The sequence below is a fragment of the Falco cherrug genome, chromosome Z, assembly GCF_023634085.1.
Source record: "Falco cherrug isolate bFalChe1 chromosome Z, bFalChe1.pri, whole genome shotgun sequence".
Taxonomy (NCBI): domain Eukaryota; kingdom Metazoa; phylum Chordata; class Aves; order Falconiformes; family Falconidae; genus Falco; species Falco cherrug.
The window spans coordinates 19,588,747-19,616,742 of NC_073720.1; the positions used below are offsets into that span (position 1 = coordinate 19,588,747).

The 27,996-nt window shown below is 39.7% G+C and overlaps 2 protein-coding genes across 5 annotated transcripts in view; one reads left to right on the forward strand and one right to left on the reverse strand.

The window, feature by feature from the left end:
• Positions 1-22,999, reverse strand: part of DHX29 (DExH-box helicase 29) — a 29,656-nt gene extending 6,657 nt beyond the window's left edge. Inside the window, exons 1-25 of one of the 4 annotated variants that reach the window (XR_008730344.1) lie at positions 22,768-22,999; positions 21,515-21,588; positions 20,585-20,698; positions 19,443-19,572; positions 18,917-19,059; positions 18,158-18,283; positions 17,588-17,714; positions 17,140-17,301; positions 16,396-16,561; positions 15,198-15,321; positions 14,176-14,772; positions 13,354-13,497; positions 13,085-13,261; positions 12,338-12,478; positions 10,684-10,828; positions 10,344-10,464; positions 9,360-9,444; positions 8,655-8,743; positions 7,940-8,068; positions 7,032-7,107; positions 6,153-6,377; positions 5,131-5,267; positions 4,409-4,502; positions 3,405-3,707; positions 1,936-1,988 (exon numbers count right to left, since the gene is read on the reverse strand). Coding sequence is in view for 3 of the 4 variants with exons in the window: in XM_055699664.1 (XP_055555639.1) it covers positions 1,936-2,067; positions 3,405-3,707; positions 4,409-4,502; positions 5,131-5,267; positions 6,153-6,377; positions 7,032-7,107; positions 7,940-8,068; positions 8,655-8,743; positions 9,360-9,444; positions 10,344-10,464; positions 10,684-10,828; positions 12,338-12,478; positions 13,085-13,261; positions 13,354-13,497; positions 14,176-14,772; positions 15,198-15,321; positions 16,396-16,561; positions 17,140-17,301; positions 17,588-17,714; positions 18,158-18,283; positions 18,917-19,059; positions 19,443-19,572; positions 20,585-20,698; positions 21,515-21,588; positions 22,768-22,957 (3,951 nt within the window). In the remaining variant the exon portion in view is untranslated. Of the gene's footprint in view, positions 1-1,935; positions 2,068-3,404; positions 3,708-4,408; positions 4,503-5,130; positions 5,268-6,152; positions 6,378-7,031; positions 7,108-7,939; positions 8,069-8,654; positions 8,744-9,359; positions 9,445-10,343; positions 10,465-10,683; positions 10,829-12,337; positions 12,479-13,084; positions 13,262-13,353; positions 13,498-14,175; positions 14,773-15,197; positions 15,322-16,395; positions 17,041-17,139; positions 17,302-17,587; positions 17,715-18,157; positions 18,284-18,916; positions 19,060-19,442; positions 19,573-20,584; positions 20,699-21,514; positions 21,589-22,767 lie in introns of those variants that run through there. The other 3 variants (XM_055699664.1, XM_055699665.1, XM_027804576.2) reach the window with 3 other exon arrangements.
• A 162-nt stretch (positions 23,000-23,161) lies between these two features.
• The window catches only part of MTREX (Mtr4 exosome RNA helicase), a 49,409-nt gene continuing 44,574 nt past the window's right edge, over positions 23,162-27,996 (forward strand). Inside the window, exons 1-3 of the mRNA XM_005438675.4 lie at positions 23,162-23,524; positions 23,908-24,039; positions 25,645-25,711. Coding sequence (XP_005438732.1) covers positions 23,406-23,524; positions 23,908-24,039; positions 25,645-25,711 — 318 coding nt within the window. The 5' untranslated portion in view covers positions 23,162-23,405. The remainder of the gene's footprint in view (positions 23,525-23,907; positions 24,040-25,644; positions 25,712-27,996) is intronic.

A 27,996-nucleotide genomic window follows, 5' to 3' on the forward strand; every position in this document is an offset into this window, starting at 1 on the left:
ATAAAGATTGAGAACGGGTTAACGGACTGGCTACAGAGTTTTGGAATTACTGGATGGTTAAAAGATTTGTTTCTGCACGGGTTAACAGTACTAATTGCCATTGTAATCTTTTTAATTATATTGATCTGTGTGTGGAATTGCTTTATGAGAATTATGAACAGAATAATAAGAGGGGTCTGGATTGCTCAAAAACAAAAAGGGGGATTTGTGGAATGGCTGGAAGACAACGGACATATTATGAGCAATCCAGACCAAGTAACTTTGTTGTAATAGCAGGCCGAGCAGGCCAAAGGTGTAACAAGCTGCAGCTGTTATGAAAGATATATGCAAGGCCAAGAGAGACAAAGAAACTGTATTCACAGAGAGATAAGAGAGTTGGACAGAAAGACGAGGAAAAAAACCACAAGAAAGCAGCATGCCTGCACAAGGGGGGAGCAGCGCGTGGGCACCACACCGGGACCAATCATAGGAGAGATCACAGGAGTGTGAACGCGTAGTTTTAACCTATCACCTTTTCAATAACAAAGCCTGCGTAGCGTGTGTATTTTTAGCTGGGGGTACAAATTGGTGTGAGTCTATTAATAAAGTGGCACTAACTCATTAGAAAAAAAAAACCAAAAAAAAGGGGAATTGAGGGAATGACCCCAGAGGCACGATTAGAGAAAGCATGTTACGTTTTGAACTTTCTGAAAATCTCTGCCGACCATGCGGTGCCTCCCACTGTGCGACATTTTGTGTCAACTGGTGACAAGCAACAAAAGCATGAAGGTGTCTTAGTACGCATGAAAGACCCTCGTACGGGGCATTGGTCGGGAACGCATGAATTGCTAACTTGGGGGAGAGGTTATGCTTGTGTTTCTACAGATGAAGGCCCGCGATGGATACCTGCTCGCTGTGCACGGCCTGAGCTTAGTGTGCCGGATCGTGGGAGCGCTGCTGCCACCAGTCAACCCAGCAACTAATGTGTGTCTCCCTACTGAACCAGTCCTTGTTTGGAGTGCCCTTCCTTGAAACTGACTTGCAGACCTTGTTGCAAAAGAGTGAATGTATGTGGGGAATGAAGAATCTTACTGAAAGTCTTGGTATTTGGCATAATTGATTACCTCTGTATAATGTTAACCCAAAAGAAGTTGATATTGTTTGCACTTTGAATGCTGATAGTTGTCTTTATGTAGACGCTAATGTAGTGAAAAGCTATGATGGGACCATGACACCCACATAAGTCAACACATGAACATGCTGATAAGCATAATGCATTTAAATGCAATGTAGCTTTGGATGAAGCATGTAATTATGTAGTTAGTTTACGGAACTGATGAGACCGTATTGCAGCGGTTCTTCTCTTATCCAGAGTAACAGCAGGGAAAGCATTAAAGAATTAAATCACCTTGTTTGTTAGGCAGTTAAGAGTGTGAGTCAAATTTGCCACCATTATATACAAAACAGATAATATATATACACAAATAATGTTGATAGCAACAACTGAAACATCAGTGTGTTAAGTAGTGTTTAACCTAAATCAAGGACTTTTCAAGTTTCCCGTGCTCTGTCAGTAAGGAGGTGCACAAGAAGCTGGGAGGGAGCAGAGCCAGGAGAGCAGACTTAAACTAGTTAGTCCAAGGTATATTCCATACCAAACAACATCATATAAACTGGGGGAAGAAGGAAGGAGAGGATGTTCAGAGGGATGGCATTTGTCTTCCCAAGTAACCATTACATGTGATGGAGCCCTGCTTTCCTGGGGATGGCTGAACACCTGCCTGCCGATGGGAAGTGGTGAGTGAATTCCTTGCTTTGCTAACCTTGTGGACCTTTTGCTTTACTCATTAAACTCTCCCGGTTCTCTGCCCCATCCCACTGGGGCAGGGGGTGAGCAAGCAGCTGGTGTGGTGCTTAGCTGCCAGCAACAGTTAAAACTACGACACATTAACACACCTGAAAATGGATCCAGCCATCAACTGTCAGGAGACGCTCCCGATGCTGCACTTCTATATCCCCACCAAAAAGTAAAATGGGAAAGGGGGATATTAAAGTAGTCTCTCTCAAATACACCTTAGCATACCTCACCTGCATGTAAATAAACACAAGCATTAAAAACACCACAAAAAAAACCCAAGCCACATAAACCCGAGAACACCAAATCTGATTGCCACTTTCAGAAGCAAAAAACACTCTTTTTTTCCTTTTAAGATCAATCAACAGAAGTCTTGTACACAGACTGACCAACAGCAATCTGCCTGCCCTAGACCACATAAAATACATCACCTCTAAGTGACAGGCTTATGTGCTATCAAGAACATAAAAGAACATAGAGCTAAAGCCATGATTTTCTTGTTAAAATTCAAACAGAAAGATAATGTTAGCCTAGTGCTGTTCAGAGAAGAAACAAAAAAACTAATAAAGCTACTGAAGTATAAGGTAGGTGAAACTCTTCTATTACACGTTTTTCTTAGCAGCAGCTGGTTTGTCAATTTATATCCACATATGCACATGCATACATGTGTAAGTGTGGGGACATGTGCAGACACAGAGTACACTATGGGCCTCAGCATATGCTACTTCTGGCTTTCAGGCCTCTCACAGATAAGAGATGGAATGGGATGGGAAGGGGCTGTCAGTGGGAAGAAATAAACAAAAACAGTGCATCTTCATACAGAAGTACAGGCTTTATTTTTTCCACTGTTCACAGAATAACTTACCTACTTTAGATGCTGTCCTGCCATTACACTACAAGGTTCTTGGGGGCAGGAAATATTTTCAAGTCCCCAAAAATTACTATTACTTCATTTGCATTAAGCCTAATGTAATTTCCTACTTCTTTACAATAAAGCTGGTCATTGAGCAACTGCTGTCAAGGTTTTGTTGTACCAGAAGTGTAACTTCATATAAACACCTGAATTTAGCAAATAGCTGATAAAATATTCAGTTGTGAGGAGGAAGAAAGTGGCAGGAGAAAAAAAAAGATGCAATTCACACAGGAAGTTCAGCAGTCAGTTACAGAATTGACTGTTACATTTTAAGTTACTACGGGGGATATGTGAGGCCTGTACCAAGTTTCAAAGCATTAGAGTCTGCTTAGAACAGTAAACCAAAGCACACTTTGAAGTGTTAATACACATATTACTGCTTAAAGTGATCATATTTAAATCAACAACACTGTACTGATAAATAGAATTAAACTCTCAGTTTCACCATGAAGAGATCTGTTCATCATGTTCAGCCTTAACTTTTTTCTTCAGCACTCAGTTGATTCATTTTTATGGACTTTAGGATCATTAGATACTAACAACTCTTAAGATGAACAAGAAGTTCAGATATATTTTACACTAACATATGTTATTTAATATTAGATGCGTAACTCTACCTTTACACAAACTATCAGCTAGATTCACTATTTCACTTACCTTCTCCTGGTATAGGAGCCATCCATATGTCTGTAAGTCTCGATTTACAGAGGAGGGATGCACCTGCGCTTTACCCTGAGCAGTTTCCACCATGCAAGCCAGCTTCTCCGTAACATCCACAGACTTTGTGTATATTATTTTTCCTACGTTGTCATACAGCCCTGCAGTCAACACAGCTTTAAGAAGAGCTATTTCATGGAGAGAAAGGGGTTGTGTGGCTCCACTTCCATCCCATCCACATTGTGTTGTAGGTGCTGTGAACCCTGCTGCTCTGACTACCCGTATGAGTTCTTGCTTCACATCCTGAAATTAGTAAGGTATTAGTAAAACTCTGAATTTAAGAAGGTACATACTCTACTCCGTCAGCAGACAATTCTCCTTTCCAAAGGAGAGCCTCTTATTATAAAACACACTTACTTTCTGCAAGGACTCTGGAATCCTGGCTGTTTCTATTAGAACAGTATTATCTGGAATGTAGGATTAGATATATGGTACTATATATGCACTGCAAATACTCTCACACCTGTCGTTAAAATAAAGACAGATTTGCACCAAAGATCCACTTTTGTGTAGAAGAGCTCAGGCACCCAAACTCAAATAGGAAGGACCAATTAAAAAATTTTCTCACCAAAAACACATGGCCGTTTACACACGTTTGTGGCTCATCTTTCAAACTAACTGTTAACCTCTCTGTTCTTCGACATAAAGAATAACACAAGTGAAGTACTCTAATTCATAAGTTTTGATTCTCTGGTGGAAGTAACAACCAGTTTCTTCAATGGCACTGACTGCAAAGATGTGTACTAACAAACTGTGCATATCAAAACTCAAATGCAGACAGAGCTACTTTGATTAAGGGTGTGCATTTTATCAGTCCCTAGCACTCCATTTGTTTTTGTCTAAACAGTAACTGTGATACATCACCTCTTTAAAAGGGCATGACATTTTCAGAAGGAAATTTTAACAAATAACTTTTGAGTGCAGAGCATAATTATTTGGTTTACCTCTACAGTTAACAGTGAAGTCCTATTAAGGAAATTTCTTCTGCAGTAAGTCATTTCAGCACGATACCCTCCTTCTTGTCGAGCCCTTTTCCACCTAAGGAAAAAGCCCTGTCTTACTACAGCAAAAAGAATCACATCAAGAGTATAAAAATGTAAGAGTGGTAGCAAGTTAAAAGGCAATACTGTCTTTTGATCAGCATTCTCCACTCAAAACTAGAAATCAGTGGTATTAATGAAGATGAATGTTGCTGGTGTAAGAGCACCCTGGAAAACATGCCTGTAACAAAGCTGATAGATACTAACAAAATATATGGTAATTTTCTCTCAAACATTACATGTCTGTCTGAACAGCTGAAAAAATTCAGGTGTTGTTTTTGAGATTTAGTGGCAATATTCTAAAAAGCGTATGTAATTTTATAATATATAGAATTGTATTTCCTCAAATACAAAATGCTCAGGTCAGCATATCACAAACACCAAAAAAATACTAGGATAAACAGACACAGTACACCTCTGTACACATACAAGCATGATTAAAAGGAGTTACAGAGTAAGTAAGCAAGCTACCTTTTTGTGTTAACAGTATTTGGCACTTAATATTCTGAAGAGAAAAACTTCCAAGTGCAAACGATTCAAGAGGAGATATTTATTAAAAATTCTTTACAGAACGGCATTACTTAAGTGTTACCTGCATCTAGCTATAAGCACAGGAGAATTATTACCCCAGATAAGCATTGTAGATTGTTATATGGTCTGAAACTGCCACTGCTAGAGATGATTTTGCAAGATCTGCTTCATCTTTTCGACCAATTGGTGTAGTAAATGGGGATTTTTCTGTCATAACAGCAGCCAGAGTTGCCTGCAATTAGTAAAGTACACATCACTTAGTGTTTTATTATAAGCTTACAGGTTTATCATACAAATGGCTTTATATTTTCTTTTCAGTAATATTTAATGATGCTTTATCTTCTACTAAGTCAAGGACAACTGTAAGAATTTCCTTACACATATTAAAGATATTGCTTATATAGTGCCTAAAAATTAAATCTAATACGGGTTGTTTTTTTTAATCTCAAAACTCACATGAAATGGTTTGCCAAATGAGAGAGCAACACCCAATATGATACAGTGAAGGTCAGATTAAACAACTACTTTAGATTATAACAGGAGATACTAAGAGAACTTGAAATTTAAAATTATTTGTTTTCAGCAACTACCATACCCATGCTTCCTCCTAATTTGCAGTAAATTAAATGGATTAAGTTAAAAGTGGAAAGTGTGCCACAGTCTTCATATAATAAGTTATAACATCGATTATTTGCAGTAACTTTACGTCAGCATGTTCTTGGCCCATGAACTGTGGGGTAATCCATACTGGTGTAACGCACATTAACAGGGCTTTTTCTGTAAGTGTCATACTCCTTAGGATCATAACAGACAAAACTGGGCACCACGTCTGACTATCTTGTGAACAGTACTTAAGAGTTCCAACCTAAAATGACGCTGTGATTCTAAAAAGACCTTTAATATTGAGTTCAACTGTAAAGAACACTTAAGATTGCTCCCCTCCATGATGTCCACATGCCTTCACCTTAAAATTAACATTTTAACTTCTTGCATTTTCCTTTCAAAATACCACATCGCAGAAGTCAGATTAATTGTAAAGAGTTAACCATTTCTGTGTTTTTAAATTTATACAGAGGTTTTTGTTGGTTTGTTTTTTTGTTTGGTTTTTTTTACTCACCACAGGATCCAAGCAGCCAAATATAGCACCAAATATGAGCATTTTGCCAATCTTTACATTGACAGGAAGGGCTGCGAGGTGCTGGCCCAATGGAGTCAGCTTGGGCTCATTTAACAGACAAGCCCCAATCTTCCTCAACAGGTTCATTGCATTACCAATTACTTGCTGCTGTGGTGGGTCTAATGCTTTGGAAAGAAAATCTTCAGGAGAGCCAAGATTGCATTTCTGTGGAGTAAATGGGCATATCATTCAATATAAAAATATATTGTAACAAATTCTATAGTAGCTACAAAGGAAATTGGAAAACTTCTTGCAATCAAAAGCCCACATTCCATCCCCTGTAAACCAGCCTCTTGGTTCCCAGAATGCAGATGCATTCCCACATTAGGTTAGCAGAACTTCATTGTTTGCAAGGGCTTCATATGGCACAACCACTGATCAGTGAAGCACGTTACCAATGGTCACAGATGAGCAGGAGACTCTCAAATCTGTTGAGATCAACTCAACCTGTCATATTTCCATGCATATCCTGCTCACTCAGGGTGGGGAGAGAGGGAATGGAATTGCTTCCTTAAGCAGAAATCGGTTTGAAGGCTATTTAACTAAGTTTGAATTGTTACTCTGAGGTAAACTGGAGTAAGCATAGTATGCTACTCCTACTCAGCAGTATGCTCTGGATTTTCCAACACACAGGTTCTGGGTTACCTGGTGGGAGAAGCCCCACTGACTACACTGGATCAGGGCTGTCCCAGCAAACTTTTTTAGCTAACAAGGTCAGTACTTTCAAAACCACACAATACTATGAAAATGTAATTCCTCCAAAGGCACGTGTAATATCTTTAGCTAACAAGGTCAGTAATTCTAAAACCAAACCCATACCATAATATGAAGGCATAATTCTTCCAAAGGCACACGCAGTATTTCTGGAACAGAATATTCCATGAAACTTTCAAACCTGCAAATCATAAAAAGGATAGAAACACAGATATTCAATTTAATCTTTGAATTCAACTTATAAACTCAGGTTTCACATGCTTGTTCTTCACAGATGTTCTTTTGAGGGGCAAGACAGGGAAGTGGCATGTGTTTTAATGCACGAGTAAACTGCTCATCCTTTGATTTAAGGTGTGTGGTGGTAGCTTGGAAAGCAAGGTTTTAGTGAAAGAGAGGGACAGGGCAGTAAGACCATGATTTTCAAAACAAATTAAAATGCAAAGCTCTTAAACTGAGGGTCTTGCATGTGGTTAAAATGCACACCCCATTCATTACTTCAAAATACTTTCACCTTAACTGTTTCTCAGCTGAAAGCTGCTTAAGACAAGCAGGAAAAAGTATGCAACTAATGCTGCAGCACTGCATAATTTGCTATTTCCTCCCATCTATTATCCAGAGATACCACATCAGAAACCTACAGATTTGTCTGATAAAATCTTCAAAGTTCAGGAGGTAAGGTCTCTGTATATTTGACGCAGCGGCAGATGCTGTTAGAAACCAATCTATAATTCCTTGGTGCTGCACTTCCCCTTTAATTATGAAATTTTTTTTTCAAAATATTATAGAGTTACTAAGAATAAAATTAACTTTAAGGTCGTGAAACAAGAGTATTATAACACTTTAGTCATATGATATTAAAACTTTGGGTGGTTAGTTGTTTTTTTGGTTTGGTTTTTTTTTTCTTTCCAGTTTGGAATTGTTAAAGTGAATTTCAACATGACTTCCTGTTTTTATGCAGAAAAAAAGATATAAGATGTTAATGTGACTTACAGATCTTGCCGAGTTTACAATACCTGTCTCTTGTGTACATTCGGAAGCAGAATCCATCCCTAACACGCCCAGCTCTTCCTTGTCGTTGCAGAGCACTAGCTTTACTAACAAAGGTCTCCTCCAGGGAACTCATCTGACTACTTTCGTGATACCTAAAAAATGGTAAAGCAATTTCCTTCAGATTTCAGAATTAAAGTTTTGATGTAAACTTAAAATACCAGCATATTGATAAAATATCTAAATAGTATTTATCTGAAAATATTAAAAATTAAGTATGTTTTGAAAACTAAGCATACCTGGGGGAAACTGTACATCATAGAACCTTGGATACAACTCAGTAATTAAAGTGTAAGAATTAGAAAATCAAAGATCTATTGTATTATTTCACCTCCCTGGCAATTCAGAGTTGTTCTTTCTAACACATCCTACAGGGCTTTCCACATTTAAGATGGACAAAAAGTAACTTCTAAAAACTGAGAGGATCTACTTTTTTTTTTAACCAGTACTTAATCATAATTCTCTGTATCTGTGAACAATTCCCCTTGTTCTTCACATCATTTGGCAATCCAAAGACTCATCCCAAACTTGAACCTAAACTGAAAGCTGTTCAATGAGCTCAGCACATTTTTTTCATCCAGAACTGTAGTTTGAGGACACTACAACGTTCTTGCAGTACTAACCGCCGAGTATTTACAGTAATCACAGGGCAACTGATTAAAAAATAAGATTTAAACTCACCTATTTTCTTTTGTTCTCCCAGTATCAATTACAAACACCACATCTGGTATTGTAATACCCGTCTCTGCTATATTGGTTGCCAAAACGATCTGAAAAGTAGTAACATAATATAAATAAAAGAATTTTGGAAAGTCTAACAGTTTTCATCCTTTTAATCAATATTGTAGACTAACTCTGGTTCAAGTTTTTACCCAGAAACGTTTCCTTAAATAATCTGACAAAGTATGACAAGCTACATGACTTGGAAAATAGTTTGGTCTTCCCCAACTACCGAGCACACAAAAGTTAAGTGAGAATTTCACATTCACTTTGTTCTATAATCCATCAAAGTTAGTAGCTAGTACCTGCCAAAATTTGTCAAGTTTTTGATTAGTTTGGCAGTAAGTTAAATACTGTTTTCCCAGGTAAGAGCTATAGTTACTGGTTAATAATAATTAAAATACAAGAAAGCCAATAGTTAAAGAAGCTCTTGGAAAAATACTATCTTTAAAAATTTGTCTGATTACTGTCAAAGTTTCCACAGCATGCTAGCTTCTATCTGTTACAGAGCACCAGAATAGAAGAATTGTTTCTCTGCAATGAGAAAATTCCAGGAATAACTGGTTCATGTGTAATTCTGTATGATTTAATTTTAAAACAATTCAGAGTCACATGCACAGAAAGTTTCTTCTTTTAATGAACTCTGCCTTTCTAAATACATCATACCTTTCTAATACCAATAGGAGGTATTGTGAATGCAGCTGCTTGGTCTTGAGTTGAAAGAACAGAATGCAAAGCTATCAACCTGTGCCTAGAACAAGAAGCGACACTAATCAATATACACTTATCAAAATAAGGATACTGTAAAAGCAATGAGACCAAAACAATGATAACAGTTTGGAGAAAGCAACCAGAATGTACACTGGAAAGAGTGAAAACTTTGTACGATTAGGCACAAAAAGTCTGCTTTGGTGTTTTATTACAATATCAAGAAAAGATAACATCATTAGTTTATAGGGCTGTTCCTCTATTTGGTAATAATGCAGGAAAAATACTGCTACTGCACAACTCTAGGTTAATTTACATTAATAGCATAGCAAAAAAGGGAACCAAGTGTCCATGAATCCGACTTCTTTTCATTGTGCTTTTAAGACAAAGACCATTACTGAAACTGCACAGAACCATAAACACATGCAACTCTCAGCCCAACTAAGAGGCCTTCAGAGATGAGACAGCCACAGAGATTTTACTTCCCTTCTCTTCTAGGCCTTGACATCTTAGTCCACCTATGAATCTTTAGAATTTGACTGCAAATGTTGTTCTTAGGCCATCATGTTGCTAATTGTCACTACAACACTATGCCATTTTTCTTGGTAGATTACTGTCTCTGGATCTCTCAGGAAGTAGTCACTTCCATGTAAACAGTAAGGCACAGAAAGCTGTATCCCAGATATAGCAGCTTCCATACTTTAAGAAGTAGACAAGAAGTGCTTTGTCATTAAATTTGTTGATAAATAAAACCAAAAGAAGAAAAAAAAGTTATTACTGTACCATTCCCAAGCACCTGTTGTTCTCGCTTGTATCCTTTTTAAATAGAACTACATGAGCACAAAGCTCAGAGGTATAACTCAATTTCCCTTTTCAAGAATAGCAGACCTTTAAACCCAACATACACGTTCATTAAACTATCACAGAAGGTATCTGCACTACCTGTCACGCAAGTTAAATCTTCTATCAGTTGAAATGAGATCATACAGCTGTTGGATATGGGCAAGGCCTGGTAAAAAGATCAGCACAGCACCCTCAACGTTCTTGAACTGAGGACTTCTATCTGGAAAGTTACAGTACAGGCACATATTAAGACATACGCATTTGCAAACAGCTTCACTTGACAACAGGAACTAATTCTGGCCCCTGCAGCAAGTGCTTTGTAGGGTGTTTCACATAAGAATGAAATCAAGTACTCCAGTAGAAGCACTGGAAAGTAAGTCCAAAGGACAGCTCCAAGTATATAAACAAGTATATAAAGTACTTGAGAAGTAGACTGTACCTAAGTATGCAAGCAACTCCAAAATAAGTTCAAGGTTGATCTTGTAAGGGTTCATGTAGACAATAGCCTGCTGCGTACGACTGCTATAGTTTCCATAGTAAGGAGCCAAATTCTTACTAGATCCAGACTGGATTGGGACATATTCCTAAACAAACGAAAAAAAAGCGCCAACACAAAAAGAGTAGGGAAAAAATTAAATAATTCTCAGTGTTTTAAAAGAAGTTAACTCAGCAAAAAGTCAATTTGTCATTCACTTCATATAGGCTTCTTAAAACAGAGTTTGAGATAGGAGACATTTAATTAACTTCCCACCAAAATCACTGTGAGATCAAATGACAGCTACCTACATAACCTGTGTATAGGCGCCTGTTACTATTAAACAAAATCTAAGACTGAAAAGGAAAGAATAAAAATTAGAAGTCTGTGCAAACAGTACCATACAGTCTGTTTTACAAATGAAAACAGTTCCCAGGTCCACATCGGACACCCAACTAGCATCAATTCAAAATGGGGTAAAAGGGTGGCTACTCTTCTTTCAAAACTATGTTGGGGTATAAGAAACCAGTCTCCACTTTCTCCTCTCCCTCACCTCAACCTTCTAGAATGATGACTGCAATGAAAGTTGAGTGAATTAGGTGGCAACTTCTGCAGTGTTTCGGAATGGGAAGAAAGAAGGAGGAAGGGACAGTTAGCAGAACATACAGACACGTAAATTGTTTATAAATACCCTACAGGTAAATACTTAGCATAAGGCTTCTATGTTAAGCAGCACTACTGTAAATTATTTCATTGTTAATCAATGCACTACAAAGAAGCTTGCCACCACATATCCTTCTGTACTGAAGGCTCAACAGAAACAAACCACAAAGATGGAGGAGCACTCAGGAGAGAGCTTAGGCTTCAACTAAAGGATGCTGTTGTGATGTATGGGGTAACTACCACTCTAGGGTTAAAAAAAAAATATAACGAAATCAGCAGAGCACATGACATCATATTGTTAAAAATATGCATCAGCATTTGGTCACACAAAAGCTAAATGGTCCTTCAAGATACTTTGAGAGAACAAGTCAGAGGGGACAGGTATCTCCAAAACATATACAGTTTAGATGAACAGTCCGAGTTGGCTAAAACCAGTTGGCATTCACGTACTGTTCTCTTCAAGAATTCTGATCCAGAAGCACATACAGCTGTCACTGCAGAGTACCTACAGGATTAACCACAGCTGTTAAACTAAAAAGCTCTACATAATCTCATGTCAATCATCTCATTTGGCAAGGCAAGTTGGAGGATCTTCAGAGTTTTTTAGCTAAGAAGGGTATGACCTTGCCTCTTCTGCTGTTAGGTTCACTACCTAGGAGAATTCTTTCCCTTGCTGCTGCTCAAAGATCTAGAGCTAGAAATCTGTACAAGACAACTCAACAACAAATACAGCAAAATCCAGACAGCTATAAAAGAGTTGCAGAGAAAGGTATGGGTGCAGTGTTAATAACTATTTGTTTTCCACTGTTGGAGGCCATCGTGCCTGTCCTACCATCTGACAGACTACTGGATACTATATAATCCAATCACATTTAATAAAAGGAACTAAAGTGGTAATTTAAAAAGAAAAATAAAATAAAGATTTCCAAGACAAAACTAGAAATGCCTATTTTACCTGATACTTCATAGTGCCTCCTCCTTTGCTAGTAACATTTACTGTTACTTCCTCCTCCTCCTCCAAGAACTTTTGACAATATTCTGAGTCTTTCTCCAGAACGTAGCCAGTTGCTTCAATTACATCTTCAACATGGAAAATCTTTAGTGAAAATTTACAGAAGAAATACAGGCATGTCAAAATTTCATCAGCACCTTTCTTGTTTTTTAAAGCTTTCACACAAAGCTGGACAGTGCATGCCCTTCTCTTTTAATGCTGTAATAGATCTTGCAAATTTCAACTTAGTCTTTCTTACAATTTCTTAAAACCTACACCTAGAGCTGCTATGAGTTTGTTAATGGGCCTCTCTCTCCACTTGATCACTAACATTATCTTTACCATAGCCTACACTAACATGCATGAGAAACACATATAAAAGTGTAATGGCAAAGTTGCAGCAGGGGTGGAGGGGACTTAAATGCTTTCCTTTCTACTAGGTTGAATATAGAAAAATGAAACTATCACTGACAGATTGATAACCAAATATATATCCATCAAAAAAACCAGCATGACGCTGTACTTCAAAGCACTGAAGCTATTTTATATTTTCAAAAAAGAGAAGGGTTACAAGTCCTTGAAATGCATTTAAGATATGTATTTTTGATAAGAAAAGAGTGATAAGAGGTGTATTTCCTAGAGACACTAACCAGGCAAACAGTGTATATATGCATATAAGTGTTTTGCATAATCAAAGGAACATTTGCCTACCTCAACAGGGTAACTCCTCCCCGAGATCCTTAAAATGGGACAGTGAGAGAAATAGCTGGAAAACTTCTCACTGTCTACAGTAGCACTCATTAAAATCAGATGCAAGTCTGAACGCTTATGCAAGATCTCCTTCAGAATAACTAGCAAGAAATCAGATTGGACACTTCTCTCATGTACCTAGAAATAAAAAAAAATCTATAGTAAGGCTTTAGTACAAGTCAAGGCCCAGAAAAAACTGTAATTTCTGCAAAATAGTCAGAGCTGATAACCTCATCTACAATAACATGAGATATACTTGAAAGATGACCATCTTCCTGAAGTTTCCGAAGCAGGACACCTGTTGTACAGTAGAGCAGTCTGGTGGCTTCTCCTGTTCTTGATTCCATACGAATTTGATATCCACATAGAGAATTCTTTAAAAGAGATATTAAAAATATAGGAATAACATAAAATAGTATATAAGCTAGAGATATTAAAAACTAAGCAAAATTTAATCACTGTTGGATTCGGTCACTGCACAAGTCCCTAATTAAATAGTATGGTGAATGACTACCACACTTTTTTCAGACGTGTACTTTCCTTTGTTAAGAAAGGAAAAATACACCAAAATCTACAAAGCTTCTCTAGAACTCTATTCTTCACAGTCCTCAAACAAAAGTATTTTTGCACAGACTGACGACCATAAAACATACAGGACCTTGGTTTTCTTCAAATAAAGTAACATGTTGGAAGGGGCCTCTCAAAGCAGGGTCTCACTCAGTATCAGACCAGGTTGCCTTATATCAGATGAGTTTTCTCCATCCCTAATGACAGAGATTCCAGAGTGTCTGGCCAGTCTGCTCCAATATTTGACCACCCCCATTATGAAACTCTTGCTCTTAACCACTCTGAAGATTTTAGACATTGTACATAGATATGCAGAGGTTCACTGGTGAAAATTAAGAAACAGCTAGCATAGCAAGTAGCCTTTTTCAAGGGAAAGTAACATCTAAATATTTGGTTGTGTAAGAAATGATGCTTTCACTTTGTACCAACAATCCAGCCCCCTGTATCTGATCAAGACTAGAAGAAGGAATTCAGACACATCTTACTTTTCCTCCTGGTCCGGATTCACAGCCTAGCTCTTCACAAACCCTGGTTGCCAGACTCACTGCCGAGATTCTTCGGGGTTGTGTACAAACAATGTTACATTTATTTGATCCTTCATTTAGCAACAAGTCTTCTAACAGGAAATGGGGCACCTGGGTACTCTTCCCACTGCCTGTTTCACCAGCCACAACAACTACTCTATGTTTTTTAAGAGTTTCTACAATTGAGTATCTGTGCTTAAACACAGGTAACTCCTGTCTCTCTTTCAGAAGCCTCTGGTATCTGGAGGAACTTTGCAGCTTTTTGAACAAAACCCTTGAAGGTTCCAAATTATCTGTGCCTGAGGTCTCAAGGGAGAGACTGCTGAAGTCCTCATCAGAAACTAAGTCTTCCCAGGAATCCTCAGGACCCTCAGATACTTTTGGCTGGTTTTCAGACTGCAGTTGCTGTTGTTGTTTGAGTTTGTTTAATAATCTAGCAATAAAGTTATCACGAGGTTTGTTCGTTTCTATCTTGTTTTCTTCTTCCTTTTTCTTTTCAATATCCCTCCATTCTAGCCAGACATCTCTGTAGGTAGGAGGCAGTAACTGATGAACTGACTTCAGGCAGAAAAAGCAGAAAAAAAAAATTACTTTATGTACTACTTAGTAGTATCACTGATTTTATTCATAAATGAATCTGAGTGGGAAGAAATGTAACAAAACATGAAATAGGGAGCTACTTCTACATACAGAAACTATGAAGACAGTAATACGTCAAAAATACATTGTCTTTATATACACTGTCAAAAAAGGATGTCTTGCATTCTTTACAACACTGCAATTTTACTATCAGAAAGTTTCCTCCCAGTGTGCTGCAACACATAGGCATAATTACAGATAAAAGCAAATGAACATATAATAGAAGCTAACAATTTAATGGGAAACAAATTCTAAACACAGTTTAATGAAGTAACTACAGATACAATGAACAAGTGCAGAAACACATTCCAAGCTAAGAACAGTAATGTTGGTGAAAATCTTACTTGTCCTTTGGTTAAATGGTAGAGTGCCAAAGTAGCAGCTAGATGTTGTGCTTGCATACTATCTTCTGTTACAATTGTAGGACACATTGCCATTACATCATCTGATGACTTCATAATCCTGACCCTTAAAGAGAAATTCATATAGGCATTTCTCGTAATTTTTGTTACCTATATAACACCACACCTGTTATGGTTTTTGTTTAAAACTTAAACAGTGAAACTCCAATAGAGAAAATAAGCTAAATAAACTTATAGCATTTTGTAAACAGAAACAGCAAACAAATTTTGACTGAATAGCAGAAAATCTCTAGCAGCAGATTCCAAAAGTGAGTTTGTGGGTGGTTGTTTCTTCTTCCCAGTCTTGAGCATTATCATTTTCTTCAAAGCAGAAGTAATTATACATATATAGATCACCATTAAGGTTAGTTGCTTTGGAAGAAGGACTAAATACTTGTTTGTGTGTGTCTAACTACCTAGCATAGATTGAGGTAACAGTTAATGACCTACTGAGATGGAAACAGATGTTTAACAGATTATGTCAGTCAGACCAGCAGCCAAGTTTCTCATATTCTTAGGGGGACAGTATATTACTAGCTTTTAATTCACAAGACAACAGCTTCTTTTAATTGGCTCTTTCAATAAGCATAACTCATTTGTAATGCCATGTCTACTTTATTTATATTTAATACTCTAATTCATACCACTATCTTACAGAGTCATTTTCTAGAATAAATTTAAAAGTCACAGATACTGCACTGTTTTGGTTACAAACTTACAGTAACTTTCATACAAATTTCTAACTTCCACTGTCTTTTAAACAATCCACAAAGGGTTTTCGGTATTCATATGCTTACAACCTGTGATTTAATATATTACTTTGAATGCAATTACCCTAAGTTAATTGTCCAAATTTATCTCACAAGCTTGCTTCAGAACCTTTCTTTCAGCAGTACAGAATCAAAAATCAATCATTCACTAGAACCTTATTTTTGTGTCCAGTCTAAGCATTACTTTTCAGAGCTACACAGAATGAAATACGTCCCTACTGGAATAAAAAAAAAACCAAAAACAAAACCCAAAACTGTTAAATGCATTATAGTCATAAAAATCTGGATCAACATGACAAGACAGAAGTAGTCAGCATTTTTATTTTTAAATGAACTAAAAGGAAAATAAAAAGTTTATAGGAAATACCTACCTACATTTCCAATATTTTCCAACTGGAACTTTTTCAAAAGAAGGATTTGGGCTTTTGGGAAAATTCTTCCTGCACCAGTCAATCAAAAATTGTTTTGGAGATTTACCAGTCCAGCTTCGAGCACTGTAATCAAAATTTCTTACATCTAGTGGTTCTTTCTTTTTCACTACAAGAGCAGAAAGACATTTTAAGTCTCCCCATATTTATTTTACATTCCTTGGATAGCAGAGAATGTTATTACCTTTCCTTCACAATGTATTTTTACTAAAGCACAGTATTTTCTGAAATGTTTTGCAGAAATACTTGTACTGATACATGACAGAATTTCCTGCTTTTCCCATAAACATACCTAGCAGGAAATTACAGTATTTTGTTTGCTGTCTTTGATAACCCAATGATTCAAGAACTTCCACTGGTTTGGTTATTAGTAACTGTTTGAAGGTTTACAATGAAAATAGTTTAAAGAGATGAGAGGGTGACAATGGAAACAGTAACTAGTCCTACAATTAAAAATAATAAAAATTTTAGACATGACAGTATGGCAAAAATAGTTTTCAACGTCACCTGCTAAAACAAATACAGATCCTTTAGAGACAACTTGGTTAGTGAAGTAGTCCCCCTGCCTCTCCCACAATCAGAGCTTGATGACTCAGCACTGCAGTGCAAGATAACCTAGAAAAACAAGAACTAATACTGGAAATTTGCGGTACACTTCAAGCTTGTACTGTATTATTTCCAACGCACCTTTCCCTTCCTTTGCAGCACCATCAGGTTTTTCAAGCAAGCTCAAATTCAAAGTGCTTTCTTGAGGCTGAGATGAAGGAGGTTTTTTCTTTTCTTTTTGTTGTTGGTTTGATACCTTTACAGCAGGATTAAATACTGGATGTTCTTCAAGTATTGCCATTTCTGTCACAGAGACAATACCATTTACACTTATCAACTGCTGAGCATTTATTCTTTAAAAAAAAGATCAATCATATTAACTCACACTGAGCACCCAAAACCAGAAACAGTGAAATGTTACTGACTTATTAGAATTTGATCCACATGTAAAGGGTAGATTCAGGAAAGCATGCAATTCACACAGTGGTGGAAAAATTTATTAAATCATTTCAATTTAACTCAGAGAGTTACTTGCCTAACAAATATGCAGGCCATGAAATAAAAACACAGATAATTTGCATAACTCTACCTTGCTGAATTCTTCTTATTTTCTCCTGCGCTACCTTCTGGCCTTGCTTGTCCTTGTCTTGCTTGGAGATGCTTGCTTGGTCTTTTGTTTCTGAAAGCTTGGCAGCCAGATGTACATACCTCTCATTCTATTTCAAACAGAATTATTAATTATGAGTGGAATATTGTATGCTTGTCAGTTGTAATGAAATTCATAATAAAGAAGTGGGTATTTTTTGTCCTCTACAACAAGCTTAAAAACTAGTTGTTCCTACTTTGTGTATGTAATTAATAGTCAAAACCTCTAGAATTTGACAGTCACTTTCTAATCTGAAATGCATTTCAAGAATTTTTGTTCCAGCACAATGCATTCAGTATATTGAACGCAATACAAAAAAAAAAAGTGAGAGAAAAAACAACTTTGGAAATGAGAACTTTTACTGTATTACAACTTCAGTAGCCTACAAATGTAAAATTAAAGTAACATAAAAGTAGTATTCAACCCCCAATTTTTAAGAAAAGAGATCCATCACTTGCAGATGTACCAGACTTAGTTTTTGAAATACTTCCATGAAACATTATTTTGTCTTACTGGGTCAAACTTTTCTTCATCTGTCTCTTTTACAGATTCATTCTTCTCTTCATCACTCTGTTGCTCAGCATATCGCAAAATCCATTCCTTCACACTAGTTTCTTTCTCCTTCTCCACATCACTCTCCTAGGAAGAGCAATGAAAATTAAAAGTAATTATAACAGTAAGTGAAAACAGCAATGCCTTTCTCTGTCAGCATTGAGGAACCGTTGCTTAAGATTATATATACATACATAAAACCTCCTAAGTTATATGACTTAAATAACACAAGAAACCATGGAGCAAACTTCTCCAACTGGCGTAAACATCTCATGATACACTTACATAGATCTTAACACCTGAACAATTCTAACTGCTGTAAGAAAAAAAAAACCCAAATACAATTTGCGAGAAATCTGTCCAGTTTCTAGGTTTAAGATTCAATAACCACAGAAATCAAACCACTGTAAGTACACAGGCAAACTTAAATCCATCCAAGTACGTAAGAAATGCCATTTGTAAATAAACAGAACAAACCCCTTCCAGCAGAAAATTAAGCTATGCTTTAACACAAAAATGAATTATCAAGAGCCTTCTAGACTCCATGTGAAAAAAAAGTTACCTCCAAATGACCATTCTACTGAGGTTAAAATAACATGGGTGACAGTTATTAAGCACAGCATATTTTCAGAAGTTTTTCATATCAGTGTTGTAAGTCAATGCAAACTCTGTATTTTTCTCTCTCCCCCCCAGTAAATACAAATTAATTTCTCAGATCACCTTAGTTGCAGAGACATTTTCTTTCCTTTTGTTATCTGCTAAGCGAGGTGGAGGTTCACGTTGTGACACAGGAGAACAAAATTTTGCTCTAGGTTTCTGTTGCTGTTCTTCAAACTGCTGGCTAAAACCTTCAGGCAAAGCATCTTCAAAATAAAAACCCCATGTCACAGAATAGGTCAATAATAATTACTGAAAATCTTTTTCAGTGTGTTGAGAGCCAACCAGAGGAACATATAAAGACAACATGCTTGAAATAAAATTAGGCTTCAGCATTTAGATAAGCCAGTATTTGCTTGGGACTTCCATAACACTCTATAAGTAGGAACAAGAGGTCTACAAAACTTTATACACTAAAAAAATACCCAAGAACCAGCCAGCAGCGCATCTAGGAGAGGAACACCATGATGACAACCAATCTTACTGAAACAATATATTTAATTACTCCTACAAAGCATTTCCATGCCAGAGTATGTCCTATTACTCTTTGGCAAAAAACAGTAAGTCAATTTTTCGCCACCATACTCACTGTCAGGAAGGTTTAAACAAAGCCAATCAAGTGCAGAGTGAAGATCACCACCATATAAAAGTGTATTTTTCATTGCTTCTTCAATGTGCTCAGTCTTAAAAGAAAATCTTTGTAAAGCCATGTATACATCCTATAAATAAAAAAAGTCAGAAAATACTAGGATTCAATCTAGCAAGGTAACATAGGCTTGTAAACTACTACTTCCCACATACCAGGTAACTGACATTAAATGGAGGTAAACAGCATATATTAACAGATCAGAAGGCTGAGTAGGAACTCCTGTTTTGCATACAGATCTTACAGTGTTTTTATTGTAAATATGTATGCATATGTATAAACAAATTACATCCCAGCCTTTATACAGAACATATTTATTTTCTAGTTAGAAAGATAAACCCAAAATTTTCTGGCTTTATGGAACTAAAAACGTAATACATTGTCCTGGTTTCAGCTGGGATAGAGTTAATTTTCTTCTTAGTAGCTAGTAGAGTGCTGTGTTTTGGCTGTGATGTGAGAACAACAGAATGTTCTCGCATCATAGCCAAAAATGTGTGTTCTCAAATGTGAGACACAGCCAGGACAGGTGACCCAAGCTAGGCAAAGAGGTATTCCATGCCATATGACGTCATGCTGAGTATATAAACTGGGGGAAGAAGGAGGAAAGGGGGGACATTTGGCATTATGGTGTTTTTCTTCCCAAGTAACCGTTACATGTGATGGATCCCAGCTTTCCTGGGAACAGCCAAACACCTGCCTGCCCACGGAAATTCCTTGCTTTGCTTTGCTTGCATGGGTGGCTTCTGCTTTACCCATTAAATTGAGTTTTACACTCCTTTCTGACCCTCTTTCCCATCCCTCTGGGTAAGGGGGCGTGAGCAATTGGCCGTGTGGGGCCTGGATGCTGGCTGGGGTTAAAACACAACATACATTCATATTAAGTTCTATTCCTCTATCCTGTCTGAAGACTCCAACTTTAGTTACTGAATGCATAAAGATGCATCTTTCATAATAAGTATACTTGTAAATTCCACTGGATTAGTCATTAATGCAACGGCTGGAAAGCATACTACACTGGTTTGTACTGCACAGACTAAATTTGTTCTAAATAAACAATGGTCAGAGAACAACACTTTAAACTCTACCTGTAGTTTTTTAGCAGTAAGTCTTCTGGAAATCATTCCTTTGTCATCATTTTGGGCTTTATGGTCATTGATTACATCGATAATCCTTTTCTCCAAATTACCATTTATCATTACCTGCACAGAGAAAATTAGTTGATACTAAGCAAAACATTACAAATTTTTGTGATATATCAATGCTTTTCATGGCTAAGGAAATAAGAATGCAGAAATATCTCTGCCATTCAAACCTCAGATTTTCCAGCTTTCTCTAAGTGCAGTAAACATTTCTTACAACAGGGACACTTTCTTCCTACTTCTGCAAGCTATATGTCTTTACTTGAAATGGAAGAATTCATTCCTTATTACAGAGAAGGCCCCTTTACATCCTGAAGGAAATTTACTATGTCAGGAGAAATACTGCAAGGAAATAATAAAAAAAACCCTACTAGAAAGAACAAGGCCTTTCTCCTCTGCTTACAAGAGCTGGTATAGAATGATCTGATCATCAAGATACAATCTGTCATACTCTGTCCTCCCTATCCAGCTTAAAAAAAATCATTTTAGTAAACTAGTAATTCTAGTATTTTCAACACTTCTAAAACACGAACCAAACTTTGGTAGTTACTGAGTTTGTAAAAAAAAAAACCCGGAATTCTTCTTCTGACAGGAAGAAGAATCCATATGCACAGCAGAAGCCCAAACTTAACTCTTAGTAGCCCTGCATGCAATACATCATTTAAAAAAATACAGACAACCTTCTACCCTGTTAGGTTACAGCTATTTCTCAGAGTTCACTCAAAACTCAAAACATAACCAGTTCAAGACACTCCACATCTAACACACAAACGTAGTTTACCCACAACATAATACTAAAGAAGAGCTATAAGAAATATTTACTATTAAATTATTACTAGGAAAACCAAAGTTGTTTTACCTAAAGAAGATACTCACCTTAAGAACAGATTTATCTAGATTTGCAGCAGCACTGGAATCTGTTGTTGAACTAAAACTGTAAGTTTTTGGACCTGCAAATTGCAAATAACCATCAATTACATAAGCAGAACACCAAGAACATTTTTTACAGTAGCTAAAGCAGACATAACATAGCCCAGGCTAGTGCAAACAAATACTAATTTGCCAGAAATATGCAGGTACCTAACAACAATAAGAATAATCAACCGTACAGACAGGCCCTTCCTGATCAAGGAACAGTGAAGAAGTATGTGATTCTTAGCAGACAAACTAAAAATCCCAAGTAGCACAGTAAGAGGAAATGGGATTGACGGCTCAGTTTCTCTTAACACTGAACAAGGAGTGTCAAACAGGGAACTTAATGGCAGGTTCAAAACAAGGAAAACTGTTGAGGTTTATTACTAATGCATAGCTACATAATGGAACTGTCTGCACTAAAGCTGTGGATATTGGACGCTTACTGAAGTCCAAGGGCAGAGATCACAGCTGTTTGTGTAGTCTGTGTTTGGGAGGGCATTTAAAAAACACTGCATTTGGCTCAGGAAGACCCTAAGCTACAGCTGGTGTTCCTTACAACAGTACATCTGGCAAAGCTGGTTCACTGAAACCAGACACCTCACGGTGCTGCAGAATACCAGTTCTACAGGCTGCACAGAACAGTCAACCCTCAGCTCATTCAACACTGCTGAAGTGCCTCCAGCCCTGGAACTGCTCTGGACTTCTTTCACGACACATGCAAAAAAACATTAACCCAAGTCTACCTTACGTTGGTTTTAAGCACATATGGAAGGAACACCAGCAGAAGCAGCTTACTTCTGGGAAAGTGCCACACCAACATTTTGTCCACAAGAACTGTCAGTACTCTAATGACAGGTTTTTTTAACTGATTCGACACTCCAATGCCAAGGCGGCTCGTCTGCTCAGAGACACCCGTGAAGGCCAGGCAGGCTACACCCAGGCCTGACCCAGGCCATGCCGGCGGGGTATGAGGGTCCCTTCCCGGCGGTCAGCAGCGCCCAGCCTTTCGCAGGCCTCTTCCCGCAGCGCCCGGCGCCCGGCCCCCGGCAGAGGCAGGCCGCACCCTCGGCGGCTCCCCAACGAAACTGCCCCTCCGTACGCTCCGGGCCAGCTGGGCACCGCTCTGCCGCCTGCGCCCCGCGCCTCTCCTCCCCGCGGCACGGCCGCCCCCCGGGCGCCCTGGCCGGGCCGCCTCACGCCGCGAGGCCCGGTACCTTGCTTGACACGCGGCTCCTTGGAAGCGGGCGGCGGCCGCGGCGCCACTCGGCTGCTCGCCTCCGCGGCGACGGCGGCTGCAGCGCCAGCCTCAGCAGCGGCTCGGGCTCGCGCCCGGGCAGCGGCGGTGGCGGCAGAGGCGGTGTGGGCCGCGCTGCCCGCCCGCTGCTTCTTGTTGCGGCCGCCCATGGCTACCCCGGTCCCAGCCTCGAAATCCGGGCACCACGGTTGGCACCGCCCGCCGCTCGCCATTGGCAGGTGCCATCCGCTTGGCACCGCCCTCCGTCTCCCATTGGTCAACGCATGAGGGAGACCGTCTCGCCGCCGCCGGGCCTCCTAGGCTTCGCGGAAAGCGGGTTCCGGGGCAAGGGCCACCGCCGGCCGCGGGGGGTTGTGGGAAGGCCTTGCGCGGGGCGGGCGTAGGCTGGCGGGAAGCACACGGTGCCTCAGCGCTGGTGCGGTGTGACCGGGAACGGGATCGGGCCCGGGCCCAGGCCGTGCGTGGGACTCCTGGTGCTCGGAGGTGGTGGGGAGCTGTGTTTCTCTTCGGCGTGCAGCGCCGGCGTAGGGGCGGAAAGGATCCGGCGGGGCAAGGGGAGGCTGTCCCGCGCCGGGCATTGTGGGACCGGTGGGGAAGATGGCGGACGCATTTGGAGATGAGCTCTTCAGCGTGTTTGAGGATGACTCGACCGCCGCCGCTGCCTCTGGGGCCAAGAAGAGCAAAACGGGCGCCACCGAGGGCGCCAGGAAACCGGGGTGAGGGCGCGGTGGCTGGCCGGGGGAGCAGGGCGGCGGGTCGCTCTGGCGTCTGAGGCTCGGGCCGCACTGATGGGTCCGGCTTCTGCCAGCTTGTTTGAGCTACTGAATCCTCTCGGGACCGGGGAGTCGGTGTAGCCTAAAGGGGCGCCCTGCCCTGGGATCCCGGGTCCGGGCGCTGTGGTCGATTGGGAAGCGTGGGGACCTTGAGGCATGCTCACCCGGGAAGTGGTTTGAAAACCCACAACGTTTTTCGTGGCTGAAGTTCTGTGGGTTATGCCCTGTATGTAGTGGGATCACTGTTGCCCGTATAACACCTGATTTTTTTTTCCCTGCAAATATATACGTAAAAGAGGCAATTTGTTGTGTACTTAACGTTGCAGAAAACGACTGGAGGAAAAATCTTCGGTAGCTGCGACAGGGAAGCCCAAAGGGGAGGCTGAGGTCTGTAGTACCGAAGATGTTGTTTTGGCAAAGAAGATAAAATTGGAGGATGTTGTATCAGAAGATGCTAAGTAAGTGCCTAGCTTAATATGTAAGGAAATAATTTCAAGACATTCTGGATAGCATTATGCCAGTTGTGAATAGAGTAGATGTAAGTAGGTTTGCAGTGTTTTCATCTAAAGATGAATTCACATATGAAATTGATTTTCCATTATTTATATAAGTGAGGATATACTGGTGGTACAGGTTCAGCAATAACAAACACTGGGTATGTTTAAAATATTATGGAAAGATAGGCAGCTGCGGTATGAAATGTTAATGTGTTTGTGGTTGCTGCATATGGATTGGTGGTCCTTGGTCAAAGCTATCATGTTGCTTTCAGGCATATAGCAAGGCATAAGCAGTAAGGCACATGGGAGGACGCAGGCTGGCTGTGTACCACGCCACTGAAAGACATAATTGGCTTGCAATACAGGAAGAAGAATTTGGCCAAGGAGACAGAAACAAGGCTTTTGGGGCATGTAAGGTTATAACTGCAGCATATTTGGATTCTTAAGTACAGACAGGGGGGTATGCTTGTGTATGTTGACACCTGAGGAGATAAGGCAGCTGAAGGGAAGCCAGAATGTCTGTGCTTTGGGACCTGCGTGTCTCTTGCTCTTTTCTTTTCAGAATTTCATGACAGGTATTATGAGGGGTTTTGGAAACAGATTGAAGGGACAATGCAGGCACTTTTTCAGATGAGTGTATCTTAAACTTCCAAGTTCCCAAGAATCTCTTATGTTGGTTCAGAAAATCATTAGGAATGTTCATGGAATGAAAGTTCATCCAGAGCTGCCAAATGCAGATGTGTACCTCCTAGCTCAAGATGTGGAAAACTTTAATACAAAAATATAAATTATGTTCTTGCTATGTTCTGACACTTTCTGTGGGTGATGTGTAATTGACTTCGGCCAGAATTCTGGTCTGGATTGTCATTTGGTCTTACATGGTAATTTTTCTTGAAGTTCATGGTAAGATTTTCTATGAGAATGTCATGAGACAACTTCTCAGAATACTGTAAACACAGGCTACCTGTATAGAAGTGAAACAGAGCCAGAGTCAACATTTTAAGTCTGTTTCTGTGTTAGTGGTCTCAGTAGAACATATACTTGCCCCCAGTACCTTACTAAGAATGTTAAAATTGTCAGAAAAATCCACTATTTTATGCAGTGAAAGGCTAGCCTCTTCTTGTTGCCATGAGAGAAGGGACTAGTAAGGAAAAGTGGGGGGTCCTGTCTTTAGGCAGCTGGTCAGGATGCTTCAGGCTGATGTTATTGGGTGGCCTGACTAGTAACAAGAATATGGGTCTCGAATTTTGCTTTGGTGTGTGTTGAGAAAAAGTCCACACTTAATCAGAAAACTTCAAATGCAATATAAGTGATGTTTTATGGTGCAAGTTTTAAGATGTTACAAATCCCAAAACAGGAGCTAACTCAAATTTACGTAGTAGCAAAATTTTAACTCTTACAAGTACTAGTCCTGGTATTAGCCTCTGTAAGCTGTTCATTTCATGTTTGTGCATCTTTTTTTTAACATTGCAGTTAAAGTAGAGGTGAAGTTCAACATTTTCACATTTTTAAAGAAAACAGGCTTTTTAAATACCTTTTTGGCAATCCTAACTCATGTGTTTTCAGTCTGGCAGACCTGATGCCTCAAGTAAAGGTGCAAGCTGTGGAAACTGTTGAAGGCTGTACACATGAGGTGAGTGCAGTGAAAATGCACATGAAAAGTATAGGTTTGCTTCTCAGAATCACAGAATGGCTGGTGTTGGAAGTGACCTCTGGAGACCATCTAGTCCAATCCCCTGCTAAAGCAGGGTCACCTAGAGCAGCTTGCATAGAATTGCAGCCAGGTGGGTTTTGAATATCTCCAAAGAAGGAGATACCGCAGCCTGTTCCAGCTCTGTCACCCTCAAAGAAAAGCAGTTTTTTCTTATGTTCAGATGGAACTTCTTGTGTTTCAATTTGTGCCCATTGACCCTTGTGTCGTTGGGCGCCACTGAAAAGAGGCTGGCCCCATCCTCTTGACACTCACCCTTAAGATTTTGTAGATGTTGATGAGATCCCCTCTCAGTCTTCTCCAGGCTAAACAGCCTTTCCTCATAGAATTCGTAGAATTATATGTTATTTCCAGCCTTTCCTCATAGAATGTGTAGAATCATATGTATTACTGGCAGTTGTTCATTGTGCTTGTACTTAGTCTATCATAGAATCGTTTAGGGTGGAAAAGACCTTTAAGATCATAGAGTCCAGCAGTAAACCTGACACTGTCAAGTCTCCCTAAACAGTGCCTCTAAGTGCCACATCTACACTGTGCCACATCCAGGGATGGTGACTCAGCCACCTCCCTGGGCAGCCTGTTCCAATGCTTGACAACCCTTTCAGTGAAGAAGTTTTTCCTAATATCCAGTGTAAACCTACCCTAGTGCAACTTGAAGCTGTTTCCTCTTGTCCTAGATTGTTACTTGGGAGAGGAGACTGACACCCACCTCACCACAAGCTCCTCTGAGGTAGTTGTGAGGAGTGATAAGGTCCCCTCTGAGCCTCCTTTTCTCCAGGCTAAACACCCCCAGTTCCCTCAGCTGCTCCTCATCAGACTTGTGCTCCAGACCCTTCACCAGCTTCACTGCCCGTCTCTGGACACGCTCCAGCACCTCTACATCCGTTTTGCAGTGAGGGGCCCAAAACTGAACACAGGATTCAAGGGGTGGCCTCACCGGTGCCCAGTGCAGGGGGACGATCATGTCACTTGTCCTGCTGGCCACACTGTCTCTGATACAAGCCAGGATGCTCTTGGCCTTCTTGGCCACCTGGTCACACTGCTGGCTTTTGCCCAGCGGGCTGTCGACCAGCCCCCCCAGGCCCTTTCCCCCCAGCTGCTCTGCCCCAAGCTCGTAGCATTGCATGGGGTTGTTGTGACTCAGGTACAAGACTTGACACTGGGCCTTGCTGAACCTCCTACAATTGCCTTTGGCCCATTGGTGCAGCCTGTCTAGATCCCTCTGTAGAGCCTTTCTACATGCTGATACGTTACTTCATATTGTATTTAAGATGGAACAGACTTGTGAAGAGTTTGAGATCTGTACCTGGCAGTAAGCATGCACAAAATGCACCTGAAAAATTAACAGTATCTCTTATCAGAAGTAGTTTGAATACTTGCAATAAAATGAGTCATTGTGAAAGACTCGATGATGTTGATAGGTTTCAATATTTGAAAGGTACCAAGCACATTGTGAGTACTGTTGTTGAGGAAAACCTACTGGCTATTAAAATAGGTCTGTGTTCATAGTGCGATCTAAGTGTGAAGTAGTGTGTTGAGATATTTAGCTATTCTGGTTCAAGAATGAAAGGCTTTCATGTAAGACCGACCACTGCTTAAAATTACGTTTTGGTAACAAGGGAAAAAAGATCTTTTATGTAAAAGCAAAATAATGAAAACTTCATTTTCAAATTGTGTTACTAGACATTAAATACAATTTTAAATATGAGAAATCAGAAATATTAGTGCTGTTTTTTTTAAAATCATCTTTCATCCAAAGATTATTATCAGAAGACATTTCTATGAGAATTAGATATGTAAATTTTAACTTCTTTGTACTTGTATGCTTGTTTTCTTTTCTGTGCTGTCTTCCAGAACTAGCTCAAGTTAATTAGGGTCGCATTCAAGGACCCTGTAGGATTAGAGCCAGGGGTCCTCAAACTTCTAACAGGGGCCGGCGCGCAGATGAAGTGGCAGGCAGTCATCTGCAGCTGCTTGGTTCCCCCCCCAACCCCCGGCGAGGGGGGGGCGGGGGGGTGTCTTGTAAATACCGGGGGCAGATTGAGGACCCTGGGGGACCGTATCGGGCCCGCGGGCCGTAGTTTGAGGACCCCTGGATTAGACCTTTGTAGTGAAGGAAATTCATTACTCTTGATGGTACAGGTTCTAAAGCCATGCATCTGTAGAATTGTTGTAATCTTGAGATGTCTGGTAGACATTTGCCATCA